General features: G+C 39.5%; 2 protein-coding genes across 2 annotated transcripts in view; one reads left to right on the forward strand and one right to left on the reverse strand.

Annotated features, from left to right (window-relative positions):
* The window catches only part of ARSK (arylsulfatase family member K), a 48,923-nt gene extending 32,949 nt beyond the window's left edge, over nucleotides 1–15,974 (reverse strand). The window contains exons 1-3 of the mRNA XM_008976347.6: nucleotides 15,661–15,974; nucleotides 4,943–5,072; nucleotides 3,014–3,173 (exon numbers count right to left, since the gene is read on the reverse strand). Of these exons, the coding sequence (XP_008974595.3) occupies nucleotides 3,014–3,173; nucleotides 4,943–5,072; nucleotides 15,661–15,786 (416 nt within the window). The 5' untranslated portion in view covers nucleotides 15,787–15,974. The remainder of the gene's footprint in view (nucleotides 1–3,013; nucleotides 3,174–4,942; nucleotides 5,073–15,660) is intronic.
* Nucleotides 15,975–16,037: 63 nt separating this feature from the next.
* SKIC3 (SKI3 subunit of superkiller complex) overlaps nucleotides 16,038–17,532 on the forward strand; it is a 97,829-nt gene continuing 96,334 nt past the window's right edge. Inside the window, exon 1 of the mRNA XM_003822763.5 lies at nucleotides 16,038–16,129. The gene's annotated coding sequence lies outside the window, so the exon portion shown is untranslated. The remainder of the gene's footprint in view (nucleotides 16,130–17,532) is intronic.

Genomic DNA, 17,532 nt, shown 5'->3' on the forward strand with positions numbered 1-17,532 from the left:
GGCTCACGCCTGTAATCCCAGCACTTTGGGAGGCCTAGGCGGGCAGATCATGAGGTCAGGAGTTCCAGAACAGCCTGACCAACATGGTGAAACCCCATCTCTACTGAAAATACAAAAAATTAGTTGGGCGTAGTGGCGCATGCCTATGATCCCAGCTACTCAGGAGGCTGAGGCAGGAGAATCGCTGGAACCCGGGAGGCGGAGGTTGCAGCGAGCCAAGATCACGCTATTGCACTCCAGCCTGGGTGACAGAGCGAGACTGTGTCTCAAAAAAAAAAAAAGATGGTTATATAAATGTTGGACTGCAATTCTGGTTAAGCCATTTTCATAATAATAATCTTTCCATTGAGTAAATGCTTACTCTGTGCCAGGCACTGTTAAATATTTTATATTATTCCGCTTAATCCTTGTATAGTATCTTTTAACTCATATAAAACACAGTCATCCAATGAGGTAGGCATCATAATTCTTACAGATAACTTACAGAACACTGACACTTAATGCCAGGTAACTTGCCCAAGAATTCTTACAGAACACTGACACTCAATATCAAGTAACTTGCCCAAGGTTACAAGGATAGTGAGCAGGGAAGCTGGGCATCTGACTGCTCTGATGGACACAAAGCCTGTGCTCCTCCTCCTACATGTACTTCTTCTCCCTCCCTTTCTTTCTGATATTAGCAGAGAAGAGTAGGGGAACAGGATTTTGCACAGAGAAACTAGCTCATGCAATAGTCCAGAAGTAGTAAAAAGCATATTAAGGAAAGTTTTAAAAGACCAGGTGCATACTGAGGGATGGAGAGGGTGGTATGAAATGAGACTGGAGGTAGACAGGGGCTAGATCATGTAGGGTCTCATAAATCATGTTGTGGATTTGAGATTTTAACTAACCTGAAGAGAAAAACCACTGAAAGATTTTAAGCAAGTGTGTCATGTAATCAGACATACATCTAAGAAAGATCATTCTGGTTGCCTATAGAAAATGGGTCAGATAGAGTAAGAAGAGTCCAGGTAGAAGCCCATTTTAATAGTTTAGGCAAGAGATGACAGTAGCTTGGTGGAGAGAGTGAGAAGTGAGTAAGTTGGAGAAATAATTCAGAAGTAGAACTGACTACATTTGGCAATGCATTAGAAGACAGAGTAAAGAACAGGAATGTCAGGATTGCTTCTGCATTTCCTGTACTGCCATCTTTTAGATTTTGGAGGACAGAAAAGGGAAGAAATTAAACAGTAACTAGGAGAGCAATTTTAATGTTCAGATTATTTTAGATTATTTTAGTATCTGTTTACCCAAAACTCACTGTATTCATCTCCTAGAACTGTCAGAATAAATTATTGCAAACTGTGTGGCTTAAAACAACAGGAACCTGTTCTCCCACAGTTCTGGAAGCTATAAGTCTAAAATCAAGGTGTCAGCAGAGACACATTCCCTCTGAAGACTCTGGCAGAATTTTTCCTTGCCTCTTCCTAACTTATGGTGACTCCTGGCAATCTTTCATTCTTTGGCTTGTAGCTGCCTCACTACTATCTCTGCCTCTGTCTTAACATTGTTTTCTTCTCTGTGTGCCTATGTCCTTGTTCCTCTTCTAATAAAGACAGCAGTCATGATTTCATCTGGAGATCCTTACTAATTACATCTGCAAATAAGGTCTATTTTCCAATAAGATCACATTCTGAAGTTCTTTCTAGGTGGTCACGAAATTTGGGGGAACATTATTCAACTCACTACATTCATCACTATTTTTGTTAACTTAATTTTTTCTTATTATTACTTATCATCATCATTAGTATCATCATCACCATCACAACAACCATTACAAATAACCCTCAATTAGCACTTGCCTAAGTAAGAAAGAGGCACTCTAATCCCTAATATGTATTTGTGTTGGGGTTCACAAGTGTTGCGGGATCCCAAGATCACACCGAAGTTCAGTAGGAGGAATTGCAGGACCCAGAATACAGCTGCACTCATGGCTATAATTTATTACATAAAAGGATACACAGCAAAATCAGCAAAGGGAAAAGGTGCTTAGGGCAAAGTCCAGAAGAAACTAGGCACAAGTGTCCGGTTGGAGTCGCAGAGGACATAATTCTTCCACCATCAAATTGCGACGACACATGTGAAGTGTTGTTTCTGCTCATTAGAGAATCAGTACCCAAGTTTTTTAGGCGGGGGTGCTGATTATATAAGCACCCTCTACTTCGCACATACCAAAATTCCAGACTCCTGGAAGGAAAGCTGGTATTCGGCATAAACCATAATGCACAAATGCTCCAGGCACACAATAGGCCACTCTTATCAGTTAAGGAATAGTGGGAATACTCCAGAAATCCAAGTTCCTAGATGTCAGACAGGGGCCAACCTCCCAAGCAGGCCTTTCTAAGGAGAGCAGTCTCAGGCCTCCTATGTTAGCTCTTTACTGAACTTATTGATACATTTAATCCTCACAGCAAAGAAATTAAAGTACACTGTCAACATTTAGACAATGTGTCCAAGATCAGACTACTACAATACTAGTAGTAAACAGAAACTATAATTCAAAAGCAGGCAATCTGATTCTTGACCTCTACTCTTAACCACTATGCTTGGCTGCCTGGTTTTTGAGGACTTAGTAAAATGAAAGAAAAAAAGAAGTTACAATAGACTCAAGTTAGAGAGAACTGACCAACGAAAGCAGCAAGAAGGCTATGGTTTTAAAAACAGATTTTAAAATTAATAATACAGTAGCCATTAAAGGAAATTCAATGAAAATAAAGCATGGGCTAAACGAGTTTACAAACACTATTTATAGACTTTTAATGCTTAAGAAAAACAAAATGACTAGTATATTAGCCATTTTAATGTTTTAGGAAGATGAAAGAAAGCTAAAATTTCAGCCTAATTAACACAATGAAGGGATTAAGAGATTTACTTTCACCTTTGTGGAAAAATAAAAAAATTAAAGTCAAAAAGAGTACAGGTACACGCTATGGCAGAGGGCAGTCCATGATGATTATTTTTGTTTTATTTTTACCTAATGGAGTGATGTCCTGAAGTATAGTCCAGTTTCCCAAATTTCTGTGTTCGGTAGCCATGCCTCTCCATGACATCCATCCATGTTGTATAATTTGGATCTAGACCCTTAAAATTATTCCAAGATTCTGTTAAGTGAGTGAAGAGGCCACTCCACATTGCTGAGAAAAAAAAAAAAAAAAGGAATTGGGATTAAGGTAAAGCTTAACAATTTAACTATTAGGACAATTACTCTGACAGAGCAGTCCACTAGTGAAGAGCTTATGCTCTGCAATAAGACGTACCCAGATTAGGTGCTTTACCAAACATTTCTGATTGTTACCTCATTTTATCAGAGTGATACTCTGTGGGGAGTTACTATTTCCATTTTACAGATGAGTTGACTAACGCTTAGTGCTTAAGTTACTTAAGGTAAATACAGCTGGAATTAAATACAAAGCATGTGTGACTAGAGGCCTCTTTCAATCATAAAAACAATCCCTAAGTATTTATTGGTTAATTTTCTAAATCAGACAATTGAAGTACAGATCTCATTTCCCCAACATCCTTAAGGATCTTCCCTTATTCCCTGTCCTTTTGCTGGCTTTCCACAAAAAACGTAGTGTGTTATGCCTTATCTCTCACTTTCTACAACTATGATTGTTTATTCAATAAACACTTTTTTTCCTTTTCCCATTTCTGTGTACATAAATAGAAAGTTAGAATAAGCTTTCTGTTTTCATCTAGCAAGATGTTTTCTGAGAGGTGGGATGGGGGATTACCTGGGTTTGAATCCCAATAACACCAGTTACTGAGTGGTCTTTGACAAATTATTTGACCTTGCTTACTCTTCAAAATTTACTTCTTCCAGGAAAAACAACATCTAACATTTTGAGACATCTAGGGTTCATTGGCCACTTTCTCATTCGTTATTTAATGTGATGCTCAGAACAACCCTGTGAGGTACACAGTATACACAGCAATTTGCAGATAAGAAGACTGAGTGACTTGCTTGAGGATTAGCATCCAGGTCATTGTCTCACCCTAGCCCACTGCTCATTCTACTTTACAGTTAACAAAACTGTTTTTTAATATGCCTGGTCCTTCATTATTGAAATATCATTTACAATATAGTTTAGTTTCTTTTCATCACTGGTAATAATATAGTTGTTAGTGTTGAAAATATAGGTGAAAGAAGTTATAACTCAAATCACAGAGAAAATCATCTCATTTACAGACAAACCAAATCACTGAGTGCCATTTATGGGTTCCAAGGCAACAAACATAAACCAGAAGACAGGGGAAAAGGAAAACAACCATCAGACAATAGATAGAATTTATAAAAATGGCAGTTTTTTCCTATTTGTTAATTATTCATGGCTTAATGTCACTGACATTCTGCCAATAAAACTATGCCTATTTGTTAAATTATTATAATAAAAGTGAACAATTTGACTTGGGATAAAAGTGAATTGAGATGGAAAGAAAGAGGTAAAGTATGTAATCTGAAATAATAAGAAAAAATTCAGGTAAATCTGAATATAAGTTGTAACTACTTTATGGTATACTCTAATGTTCATAGAAGTCCTCCCAATTACCTATACCGTTACTGAAAAATTTCCCTGGAAACAGAACTCTTCTAGGAAATATGAGTATTCCCTCATTTTCTTGGATGGTCAAAAGACTCTTAGTCCCCAGTCACAAGGAAATAAAATGGTAACACATGAACTAGACACCTTTCTAAATGATAAAAATTCCTACTCTTGAAAAATACAATTTGAACAACCCCAATAGCCAGTATATACCTTAAAATGCACATCTTTTATATTAAAACAATTTTATTGAGGCCAAATACAACTAACTATTCTACTTTTAGGTATAATCTTTTAAACTGTGAATATATTTTCAGTGTGTAGCCACTTTCTCCCATTCATATTAAGGATGTTCATACCTGCGCGTGATGGGCAACAAATTGGAGAGTTTGTGTAGGCATTCAGAAAGGAAGTCCCACGTGTCTTCATAAAGTTGATAAAAGGAAGTTTCACTACCTGACTTCCTGGATGAAATGTTAACCTTCCATCCTGGAAATAAAGAAATTTAATTAGCATTGATTACATTACCAAAGAAGAAAATTATTTTCTTTAACCATAAAATTTACAATAGCAGAAGACTTCAATATGATTTTAAGAATCCTCCAAAGATAAAAACAAAACAAGTATAGAGGGTGTTTCCAGTATCTGGTACATAAATAGCTAGAATTCAGTGCAGTGTTACACTTGGATTCATTTGACTACAGTAAATAAAGGACTTCCTGGAACGTTCTTTTGGGGGATGATGAACTAAGTATTTATTGAATACTTCACTATGTGCCAGTCACTGTGCAAAATCTGAGGATGCAGTGGTGAATAAAACAGAGTCTTAGGCCCCATGAAGCTTACAGTCTAGTGGGAGAGGCAAAAAGTATACTGGCAAATAAACTACGAATAATTACAAATTATGACGTGTGCTTTGAAAAAAATCCGAGATACAGAAGGACAAGAGAGACCTACATTAGACAGTGTGGACAGGGAAGCCTTCTCTGGGATGTATGAGACCTAAAGAATGAACAGGATCCAGCTATTCAAAGAATTTAAAGGACATACAAAGTTTGAGATATCTGTGAGATGAAAGTGGTGATATCAATTAGGCAGCTGGGGTGGGGTGTGGTGGCTCATGCCTATAATCCCAGCACTTTGGGAGGCTGAGGTGGGAGGATAGCTTGAGCTCAGGAGGTCAAGACCAGCCTGGGCAACACAGGGAGACCCTGTTTCTACAAAAAAAATTAGGCAGCTTGATAAGTGAGTCTGAAGATTAGGAGATGTTTGGGCTGGAGATATGCATTTTGGAGATGAACTGGGAATTGAAGAACTCACGTTGGTAAAGAGCAAGAACAGAAAAAAGAATGTTCCAGTCCTGGAGTTCTATCTATTATATGTTTTCAACATAATTATAAATAAATTCCAGTTTAGAACATGAGCCAACCCAAAATATAGAATATATCTAAATCCTTGAGATAGCTGAGATTCCCAAATAGAGATATAAAGTAGGCTGTTGGATACAGATAGGAATCTGGAGTTGAGAGAAGTCTATCTTGGTGAAATAAAACTTGGGAGCATTTAACATATTCATGATTTTGAAAACTGTGAGATTAAATAAAACCTTTCAGGGAGAGAGAAGAAGGAGGGGAAAGAAAAAGGGTCTAGAGGAAGCTATAAGGAGTCCCAAATAAGAGGGAAAGCAGCATGGGAAACTGAGAAAGAATGGCCAAGGGAGGAAGATGTGAGGAGACCGAGTGCCATGACAGCTGAGAGAAGACAGTGTGCCAAGAAAGAGGTAACATCTGCTGTGTTGAGAATGCACCTGAAATGAGGCCAGAAAATGCACATTGGAATTGGCAGTATGGAGACAGCTGGTGACCCTGACAGGAGCACTTTCAATGGGTGGTAAAGATGAACAGCTAAACTGGAAAGGGGAAGGAATGGGAGGCAGGAAAGTGAGGCAGCAGGGGGAAAAAAGAAAAGCTCTTCTGAGAAGTAATTTTGCAAAGCAAAACAGAAAAACGGGATGGATGTTAGAGAATGGTGTGTTAGCTGGAAGAAAATGTGGGATTAAAGTCAGTTCTTTTTTTAAGATGGGGAAAATTATGCATGTCTTATGTCAAAATAAATTACCACTTCTAGCAGGAGTAATCATTGAATGCTAAGGAAATAACTACTGATTTCCTCAATGATGAGCTAGAAAGGCAAAGACAAAAGTGCATAGTGGCCAGGCACAGTGGCTCATGCCTGTAATCCCAGCTCTTTGGGAGGCTGAGGCAGGCAGATCACCTGAGGTCAGGAGTTCAAAGCCAGTCAGGCCAACATGGTGAAACCTTGTCTCTACTAAAAATACAAAAATTAGCTAGGCGTGGTGGCAGGTGCCTGTGATCCCAGCTACTCGGGAGGCTGAGGCAAGAGAATCACTTGAATCTGGGAAGCAGAGGTTGCAGTGAGCTGAGATGGCACCACTGCACTCCAGCATGAGTGACAGAGCAAGACTCCATCTCAAAAAAAAAAAAAAAAAAAAAAAAAGTGCATAGCCCTCCCTCATGAGAATTTCTTTAAGCCCTTAAATTCAAATTCTCAGAAATTTATCCTCACAAATTCCAAATGTATATATGTCTTATGGTTACAATCTTTTGAACACGGGGAGATAACAATTTGTGGCCACTGCCTAGAATCTAGACAACCCAGGCTTACCTGGTTGGGGGATGGAGCAGAAGGTCACAAGGTAGAACTGTCTTAAAGGTGCTATATAATTCACATATTGGGATTTGGACTCCAAGTCCTGCAGGCTAGGTTCAAACTGGTGTAACTACCACTGCAAATGCCTACTGCAGCATATCAATAACTAATGTGTCAGATTAAAATCGATGTTAGTGATTTATTGACTCATCTCTATGACTAGTACAGGGACATTATCTGTATCAAAAGCAGGCTGGAAAGCAGGACTCTTTGAAATACAGTGGCAGAGATAACCAGAAAGGGAGGGGGCGACTGCCTTCATGTGGGAAAGTTCCCAACGATTCCATCAGTGAAAGGTGATCTATGTTAAGATTGCTGTCTGAGATATACATAAGGCAGTGAGTGGTATGCAAATATTCAGTGAATGAAATGAAATGAATCTCTAATCCAGAGATTTGTTCAATTTAAAAAAGAAGACAAATTTATGCTCAAAATTCAACAGTGTATTTTTGCAAAGCTTAATAAACTGGATTAAGCATATCAATCACAAAATTTGGTTCCTAGGAAGTATTTAAATTATGATATACATATTCTCAATGTCAGAAATATCAATAATACTCTAAACGAAGACCAAAATGTTATTAGAGAAAATATTTAAAAATTTTCTAGAAGTTTTGGTTTTTGACTTCATGTAGTTTTTACACACTAACAAATCATTTAAAAACTAGGCTACTACTAGTACTGCTGATAATGGTATCAATGGGAGACGGTCTATAGAATATTTCATTCTGAACTGAAAGGCATCTTAACACAGCTGGCTGATGAAAAAGAGAGAAAGTAAGTTTTCCATAGTATGTTAATGTGGTTTACAATGGATAGCCAGTTATAAGTGAAAACACAGTTCTGTCAAATTTAGTTGGGAGAGAAAATCTTGAAAAATGGCTTTTGGTATAACTTCTATAACTTACTAATAGCCCATTTCAATTTTCTCAAGGCCATTCCTATGGTTCAAACAAATTAAGCACTCTAAAATTGGGCATTTAAGAAATAAAAATGACCCATTAATTGGCTTTCTGCAAAAGTTACAGAAATGGTACCAACTGCCTTTAGTTGCTGCATTCTGCTCTTGTTAATTAATTCTCATGGGTCCACACATTTTTCCCCCTTGGGGTGGGTAAGTCTTTTTGTAGATACAATTTTGTGATTTTGATTGCTCCTTCTGAACCATGGCTTGTACTCGGTTCCTTATCATTATGGGCCATGCAGAATCAGAGAAGTTTAGATTTGAATTAATCATCCTAATAAAAGAATGTAACAGCAACTTTAATTTGCCATGTCAGCATGGCAAGACTGCTTATAGTGTTCTTCCCAGATCTGTCCATCAGACTGAATGAGATTCTCACTAGACTCTCTAGTAAACACTCCTGTACCTACTCTCCCCTGCCACTCCTGAAACCTCAGCAAAACTAAAACTGATACAGGTGCAGTGGCAGGGAGTAGAGGTAGGAGTAGGAGTGGGGATGCAGAAGATGCCTCTGTCCTTTAAGACCCAGGCAGAGATGCTTCTTTTCTATTATTTATTTAATTTTTAAATTTTTATTTATTTATTTTTTGAGACAGAGACTCACCCTGTCACCAAGGCTGGAGTCCAGTGGCACAATCTCGGTTCACTGCAACCTCTGTATTCTAGGTTTAAGTGATTCTCCTGACTCAGCCTCCCGAGTAGCTGGGCAGGTGCCCACCACCATGCCTGGCTAATTTTTGTATTCTTAGTAGAGATGGGGTTTCACCATGTTGGCCAGGCTGGTCTCGAACTTCTGATCTCAGGTGATCTGCTCGCCGTGGCTTCCCAAAGTGCTGGTATTACAGGTGTGAGCCACTGTGCCTAGCCTGTTTTCTATTCTTTTAAAAATGGGTTTATTAAGATATAATTAACACACTAAACAACTCATCCATTTAAAGTGTACAATTCAATGGTTTTTAGTGTATTCAGAAAGCTGTGCAACCATTACCATAGTCGATTTTAGAATGTTCTCATCATCCCCAAAAGACATTCTGCACTCCTTAGCCATTACTCTCTATTTTCCTGAAGCCTAGGCAACCACTAACCTACTTTCCGGCTCTACATGTTTGCTTTTTCTGGACATTTCATATGAATGGAATCATACAATATGTGGTCCTTTGTGACTAGCTTCTTTCATTTAGCATAATCTTTTTAAGTTTCATCTACATTGTAGCATATACCATATTTTTTATTGTTGAATAATATTACCAAATTTTATTTATCCATTTATCAATTGATGGGCATTTGGGTTGTTTATACTGTTTGGCCATTATGTATAATGAACATTATAATGCTATGAACATTCATGTAGAAGTTTTTGTGTAGACTTATATTTTCATTTCCCTTGAATATACACCTAGGAGTAAAACTGCTGGATTATACAGCAACTCTATGGTTAACCATTCGAGAAACTGCCAAACTGATTTCCAATGGCTGAGTGATCCTACCAGCAGGGTATGGGTTGCAATTCCTCCACATTGTTGCCATCTCTAGTTATTGTCTTTTTCATTATAACCATCCCAGTGGGTATAACTGGTGTCTCACTGTGGTTTTGATTTACATTTCCCGAATGATTAATGATGTTGAGCATCTTTTCATGTATTTATTGGTCATCTGCATATCTTCTATGAAGAAATGTCTATTAAGATCTTTTGGCCGGGCATGGTGGTTCATGCCGGTAATCCCAGCACTTTGGGAGGCCTAGGCGGGTATATCCCAAGGTCAGGAGATAGAGACCATCCTGGCTAATACGGTGAAACCCCATCTCTACTAAAAATAAAAATAAAAAAATTATCTGGGTGTGGTGGCGGGCACCTGTAGTCCCAGCTACTCAGGAGACTGAGGCAGGAGAATGGCTTGAACCTGGGAGGCAGAAGTTGCAGTAAGCCGAGATTGCGCCACTGCACTCTGGCCTGGGTGACAGAGCGAGACTCCATTTCAAAAAAAAAAGAAAAAAAAAAAAGATCTTCTGCCCATCTTTTAATTGCCTAATCCACAATCACAAAGACTTACACCTATGTTTTATTGTAAGAGTTTTTTAGTTTTACATTTGATTAATCAATCAATTTACTTAAAGTTTTTTTGTGTGTGTGTGTATGGTGCAAGGCAGGGTCCAACTTCATTCGTATTTTTTTTTTTCCAGCACCATTTGTTTAAAAGATCATTCTTTCCCTATTAAATGGTCTTGGCACCCTTGTTAAAAAATCAATTTACTATAAATATGAGAGTTTATTTCTGGACTTTAGATTCTGTTCCATTGATCTGTATGTCGCCTATCCTTAAGCCAATAACATACTACATTGATTGGTGTAGTTAAGATGTAAGCTTTAAAATTGGGAGGTGTATGTCTTTCAACTTTGTTCTTTTTATTTCAAGATTTATTTTTGGCTATTCTGGGTCCCTTGAATTACCATATGAATTTTAGGATGGGTTTTTCCATCTCTGCAGAAAAAAAAAAGGTTCTAGGGATTTTGACAGGCATTGAATTGAATCTGTAGATCATTTTGGTGAGTACTGCTATATTAACAATATTAAATCTTCTGATCCATGAAAAGGGGATGTCTGTTCATTTATTTAAATGTTCTTTTATTTCTTTCAACAATGTTTTGTAGTTTTTGAAGTATAAGAACTATATTTCCTTGATTAGATTTAAGTATTTCATCCATTCTGATGTTACTTTAAATGGAACTGTTTTCTTAATTTGACTATAAGTGTGTTAATCAATTAAGTATATAAAATACAATTTATTTTTGTACACTGATCTGGTATACAGCCTTACTAATTTATTAGTTCAATAGTTTTGTAGTGGAGCCGTAGAATCCTACATACAAGATTACTGCAAGTATAGATACTTTTACTTCTTCCTTTCCAATGTGAATGCCTTTATTTAATCTTTTTTCTAATTCTGTGGCTAGAACCCCCAGTACAATGCTGTATAGCAGTGGTGAGAACACACATCCTTGTCTTCTTCCTGATCTTAGTCAGAAAACTGATTTTTTTTTTCTTTTAACCGTTCAGTGTAAAGTTCTGGCTTTTTTTGTAGATGCCTTTTAGTTCCCTTCTATTTCTAGCCAGTTGAATGCATAAGGATTGTCAAATCTTCTCAAATGCTTTTTCTGCATCTATTGAGATGATCACAGGGGTTTTGTCCTTTATTCAGTCAACATGATGTATTACATTAATTGATTTTCAGATATTAAACTCACTGTACATTTTGGGGACAAATTCCACTTGGTAACGGTGAATAATCCTTCTTACATACTAATGAATTTGGTTTCCTAGTACATTTGTCCCTTGGTATCTGCAGGGGATTGTTTCCAGGACCTCCCAAGGATACCAAATCTTTGCGGGCTCAAGTCCCACAGTCAGCCCTGTGGAACCCATGGACAGGAAAAGTCAAGTTCTATGAGTTCCACATCCCATAAATACCATATATTTTTATCTGAGGTTGGTGGAATCTGCAGATTCAGAACCTGTGAATATGGAGGGCCAAATCCATTTTGTTGAGGATCTTTGCTCTTATATTCCTAAGGGATATTGGTCTGTGGGTTTCTTTCCTTGTGATGTATGCGTGGCTTTGGAATCAGGCACGGACTGTTTTTTTGTTTTTGTTTTTTGAGATGGAGTCTTGCTCTTTTGTCCATGCTGGAGTGCAATGGCACGTCTCGGCTCACTGCAACCTCTGCCTCCTGGGTTCAAGCAATTCTCCCTGCCTCAGCCTCCCGAGTAGCTGGGATTACAGGTGCCTGCCACCACGCCTGGCTAATTTTTGTATTTTTAGTAGAGACAGGGTTTCGCCATGTTGGCCAGGCTGGTCTCGAACTCCTGATCTCAGGTGATCCACCCACCTTGGTCTCCCAAAGTGCTGGGATTACAGGTGTGAGCCACCGCGCCCGGCCAAACTGGTCTTATAGTTTGGAAGTGTTCTCTCCTAATTTTTGGAAGAGTAGATGAAGAATTAGTATTAATTATTCTTTAAGTATTTGGTAGAATTTATCAGTGAAACCGTTTGGGTCTGTGCTTTTCTTTGTTGGTAGTTTTAAAGTTACCAGTTTACTCTCTTTACTTCTTATAGGTCTATTCAGATTGCCTATTTCTTCTTGAGTCAGTTTCAGTAGTTTCTGCCTTCCTAGCAATTTGTCCATTTCATTTATCTAATTTGATGACATACAGTTGTTGTATGTAAGTATTCCCTTGTAATTCTTTTATTTCTTAAGATAATGTAACCATTCTCTTTCATGATTTTAGTCATCTAGCTCTTTTGTCTTTTTTCTTGTTCAGTATAGCTAAGGTTTGTCAATTTTGCTGATTTTGTCTAAGAACCAATTTTTGGTCTCATTGATTTTCTCTACTATTTTTCCATCCTCTGTTTCTTTAATTTCTGCCCTAATCCTTATTATTTCCTCCATTCTGCTTGCTTTGCAGAAGCTTGTTTGGTCTTCTCAGCTTGTCTCTCCTGGTATGGAACCTCTGTCCTACTAGAGAGCTAGGGCCAGGGCAATTAGGGCCCTAGGATTCTCAACTTTCCGCACTTGGCATAAAGCCTCTGTCCTGTAAGTGGGGGCTGACTGAAGTAAGGGAGCCCTCAACTTCTCAGCTGCATTCATTAGGAATTTAACCTCTCCAACTTGGATTAGGAGAAGATGAGAAATCTCACAGCCTGTCCCTTTTGGTGAGATACCATAACCGGTGATTGGGAGCTGCGGGGGAGTAATCCTATCTTCTTGGCCACACCCACCTGAGTGAAACCTCTGTCAAAACTATAGTTCACTGCCACAGACCCTTCTTGCTATTCTTACCAAGTTTTCATAGATTTTCTTGAATAAATGTTTCTTCATTTGGTGTATGACCTTAGGACAGTTTCCAGACACTTTAAGTGTTTCAAATATTTAATAGTTTTAATGTATAGTTTAAAAAAGAGTTTTCATTTGGTTTGCTTGTTTTCTTGGGAGTTGATCTACAAAGCTCTTGCGTTGTTATCCTGAAAGTAAAACCAATTTGCTATTTTCTTCCTACAATTATTATCCAGCTTAACTGCTCTATCTTAGCCTGCAGAGTTTTAGAAATGATAAATCACAGTGTCAAGAATCTAACAGCATACCAAACTGGTATAATCATAGAGAGAGGAATTATTTTAAGTTTAAAGACCAACATTTTTACTATACAGTTGAATATACCTAAAACAAAAACTTCAAAGAAACTGTAAGCTGCACTCAGGACTAGCATTATTTCTAGTAATATTACAGTCTTATTTTCAAACACATTGATATATACATATTATATGTTTGGATAAAGCAAATAAGTAATTGCATTAATGCATTTAGACCAAAATATTTGGCATAAAACAAAAAAGATATAAGTATAAAAATCAAAGAATAAACTTGTAATTTTAAATTTGAATGGAAAGTATCAGTATGATCTCACAATTTATTTTTCTCATTCTAAAATATATATACTTTCTAGATTTGTCCACTGGAAAGGTCTAGATGCAATGAACACCCTAACACTCAGACTGTGGTCTCTAAATACAAGATGGGACAGGAAATATGTATTGTGGACATGGAACTCTGTTAAAGCAAGCTGTCAAATACTAATGGGGATGGGTCAAAAGGACTCAGAACCACCTGAAGGGGCTTCCACTGGCCAAAGATAGGACAGTTTGAATATTAACAAGTATGTGAATGCAAATTTTTTTTTTTTTTTTTTTTTTAATTTTTTTATTTTTATTTTTATTTTTTTTCGAGACGGACTCTCGCTCTGTCGCCCAGGCTGGAGTGCAGTGGTGCGATCTCAGGTCACTGCAAGCTCCGCCTCCCAGGTTCATGCCATTCTCCTGCTTCAGCCTCCCGAGTAGCTGGGACTACAGGCGCCCGAAACCACGCCCGGCTAATTTTTTTGTATTTTTAGTAGAGACGGGGTTTCACCGTGTTAGCCAGGATGGTCTTGATCTCTTGACCTCGTGATCCGCCCACCTCCGCCTCCCAAAGTGCTGGGATTACAGGCGTGAGCCACCGCGCCCGGCCGTGAATGCAAAAAATTTAAGCACAAATATAGAAAAATCTATGCATTCATACCACACTAAAAAAAATAACAAACCTATATATCTCAGTCATCTTTGGAAGTTTCTGGGATGTTGTGATCCACATTCGGATTCCCTTTTAGGAATGAACAATTGCCTCTGCTGAAGACAGCTACTTTGCTCAACATCATGCCCCATTCTAGGAGCAGCCCACAACCAGTGGCCATCCAACATGCAGGTGGAAAGGTCTGTTCTCCTCACTCCTACTGGAAAGCAGCTCTGAAGCACCATACTAGTTTGAGAACTGTCATTCATAAGATGGCAACAAAATTCAGCTTCTCCTCTGCACAATCCTGCTTCCTTCATTTGCCTTTGATTACAAGAGCACTCTGTAATAAAATGCCATCTAGTCAATTTCCAGTACTGCCCATTCTCTAAGTTTAAATCACAAAGATAACTTTAAGTAATATTTTCAAAAAATCCCATGGGCACATCCAGACTACGTAATTTTAATCATCAGGAATCTACGAGAAAGGAAATACAACATACGATTACAAACACTCTTTAGCGCCAGATATGCTTAACACCAACATCTGTGTGACCACAGTAACACCGAGTGATAATAAACTAATATTACAATTAATAACCAAACAATTGTCTAAGCAGCACTTTTTAAAATATGGATCATCCTAAAAGCATCGCGTAAGGTTGACAGTAGCACCTTTGGCTTGGGAAAGTTTCAAAAACTGTTTAAGTTTGGGATTCAGCCACATTACCAACACACACACATACACACAATTTCTCTGGAATACGGGGGAGTGAATCAAGTTATACCAACGATTCCATTTGAATCAGCACTAACAGGATTATCACAGACCTGGGTAATAAAAATAAACTTTCTTCACTTCTCACCCAAACATGAATTCCTGCAAACTTGAGGTGAACTGGAAAATGACTTTTGGAAAGCTAACACGCTTTTATGGAGATGCAGAATGTTATTTTACCACACAATTAAACCAAACGGGGGTATGGACTGAAAGTTCATTAGTCGTGGTAAAATAATTTAGCGAATCGAGGTCAGTATTAAAAAAAAAATCTGCAAAGATGTTTTCAGTGTTTCACGATTGTTTTACATGTTTGCATAGGTATGTGGTGTACGTGTGAGTACACGGGGCCTCACATAAAATGTATTTCTTTCTTTGCATCGGGGTAAAAGGTGTTTGAAAATGTCTCAGGTTCTGCTCCCCAAAGCCTGCAGCACAGGCGGCGGCGGTGAGGTCGCCGATCCCTAGCGGGGCGCCCCTCCCCTGCCTCGCGGTACTTACGAAGGAGTCGCTCACGACCAGCACCACATTGGGCGCTTTGGCTGCTCCCCGCCTCTGCTCCCCTGCTCCGGGGGCCAGTACCGCCAGCGCTAAGGATGCGACCACCGACACCCACAGCAGTAGCATCGCCGGTAGCGGTTCTGAGAGCCTGCCGCCGGGCCAGCCGCCTCCCTCTGGCGTTCTCTCCCTAGCAGAGCAGGGCAGGGACAGCGAACAACTCCCAAAGCTTGCAGTTTGGTTGCTTGATAGTAACGCCGAGCTTCACCCGCAGAACTACAACTCCTATCAGGCGGAGAGCGCGCACATGCGCAACAGAGAAATCCCCGCTTTTACCCACGTTAAGACCTTTTAATCAAATACCGAGCAAATCAGAACCCAGCCACTTCCAGTCACGTGAATGAGTCCTGGGCAAGGCGCATGCGCTCTCATTGCAGCCTCGGCGTTTGTAGAAGAGGAGCATCTGCCCCAGGTGGGTTCGGATTTCTGTCGGTTTTGCACAAGGGATCCTAAAGGCGATTGAAATGGTACTTAGAGAAAGAAAGGATCGGGGCCGGGGCTGTTCATTTTGGGCCGCGCAAGCGTGGCTGAGTGTTCGGCGAGAGCGTGAACTGGGCGGCGATGAGGTGGCGGCGCGGCTGTCACTTAAGTTGAATAGGGCGGTGCCTTGTGGGGCCTCTGGGTGGACCGCCTCAGGTGCGCCGTGAATGCCTTAGACCCCCCCGAATACCTTCCCAGGGAAATCTCTAGCCTGTCTCATCTTAATGCTTCTCTTACCCCGTGCAGTCAGGATTTACTGTGCTCCCATGGGGCGAGGAGCGGGGCCTAGTAAGAAGTTTCAGGCTGTAGGCAGGGGAAAGCATAGCTGTTCCTTGCCTTCAGAGAGCAAAGGAGATAAGCGAAACTGGAGGGGGAAATGGGCTGTGTGACATGTTCAGTTAGTTGACGTAGGTTCAGAATATCATTGTTTTGCTGCAGAATAAAAACCGGTCTCTTTTGACTGTTGAAGTCCTTTGGAGAGTTCTGGAAGAAGCAGATTTCTGTCCCAAAGTCAAATTCCAATTTCTGTATCTAGTTTCGGGTATATAATTTGCACATCACACTAGTAGTTTTAATATTCTGACAGTTAAAAGAGGAGTTATACTACTTAAGTCAACTGAATACTAATGTCTGGCAGTTTTTTTTTGTCTAAGATAATTGTAGTAAGGAACAGATTTGTTTATTTAATACTCACATGGCACTTAGGTGCTGAGCGTTATACTAAGCATTTACTGAGCATCTGCTGCATGCCACGTACTTTTATATGGAATATTTTCTATAATCCTCACTTTCACCATATTGCAGATAGGAAAACAGGCTTAGAGAGGTTAAATGACTGGCCTGAGTTTACACAGGGAGCCAGTCGGAGCACGACTGAAAATTGAAGAGTCTGTGCCGTAACTCACTAAATGCTCTGTCTGCAGTTAGTTTATCTGTTAGTGTAGCAGAATTGTTACTCAAGCAGCATGATAAAGATCCGCGGGAGCATGCAAAAACGTAAACAGTGTTGGGCGCGGTGGCTCACGCCTGTAATCCCAGCACTTTGGGAGGCCGAGACGGGCGGATCACTGAAGGTCAGGAGTTCGAGACCAGCCTGGCCAGCATGGTGAAATCCCGTCTCTACGAAAAATACACAAAATACTGGGCGTGGTGGCGGGCGCCTGTAATCCCAGCTACTAGGGAGGCTGAGGCAGGAGAATCACTTGAACCCAGGAGGTGGAGGTTGCAGTGAGCTGAGATCGCACCTTTGCACTCCGCCTGGGCAACAAGAGCAAAATTCCATCTCAAAAAACAAAAAACAAAAAACAAAACCCCTAAACAATAGTCTCAGTTTAC

Source organism: Pan paniscus, chromosome 4 (genome assembly GCF_029289425.2).
Source record: "Pan paniscus chromosome 4, NHGRI_mPanPan1-v2.0_pri, whole genome shotgun sequence".
Classification (NCBI taxonomy): Eukaryota; Metazoa; Chordata; class Mammalia; order Primates; family Hominidae; genus Pan; species Pan paniscus.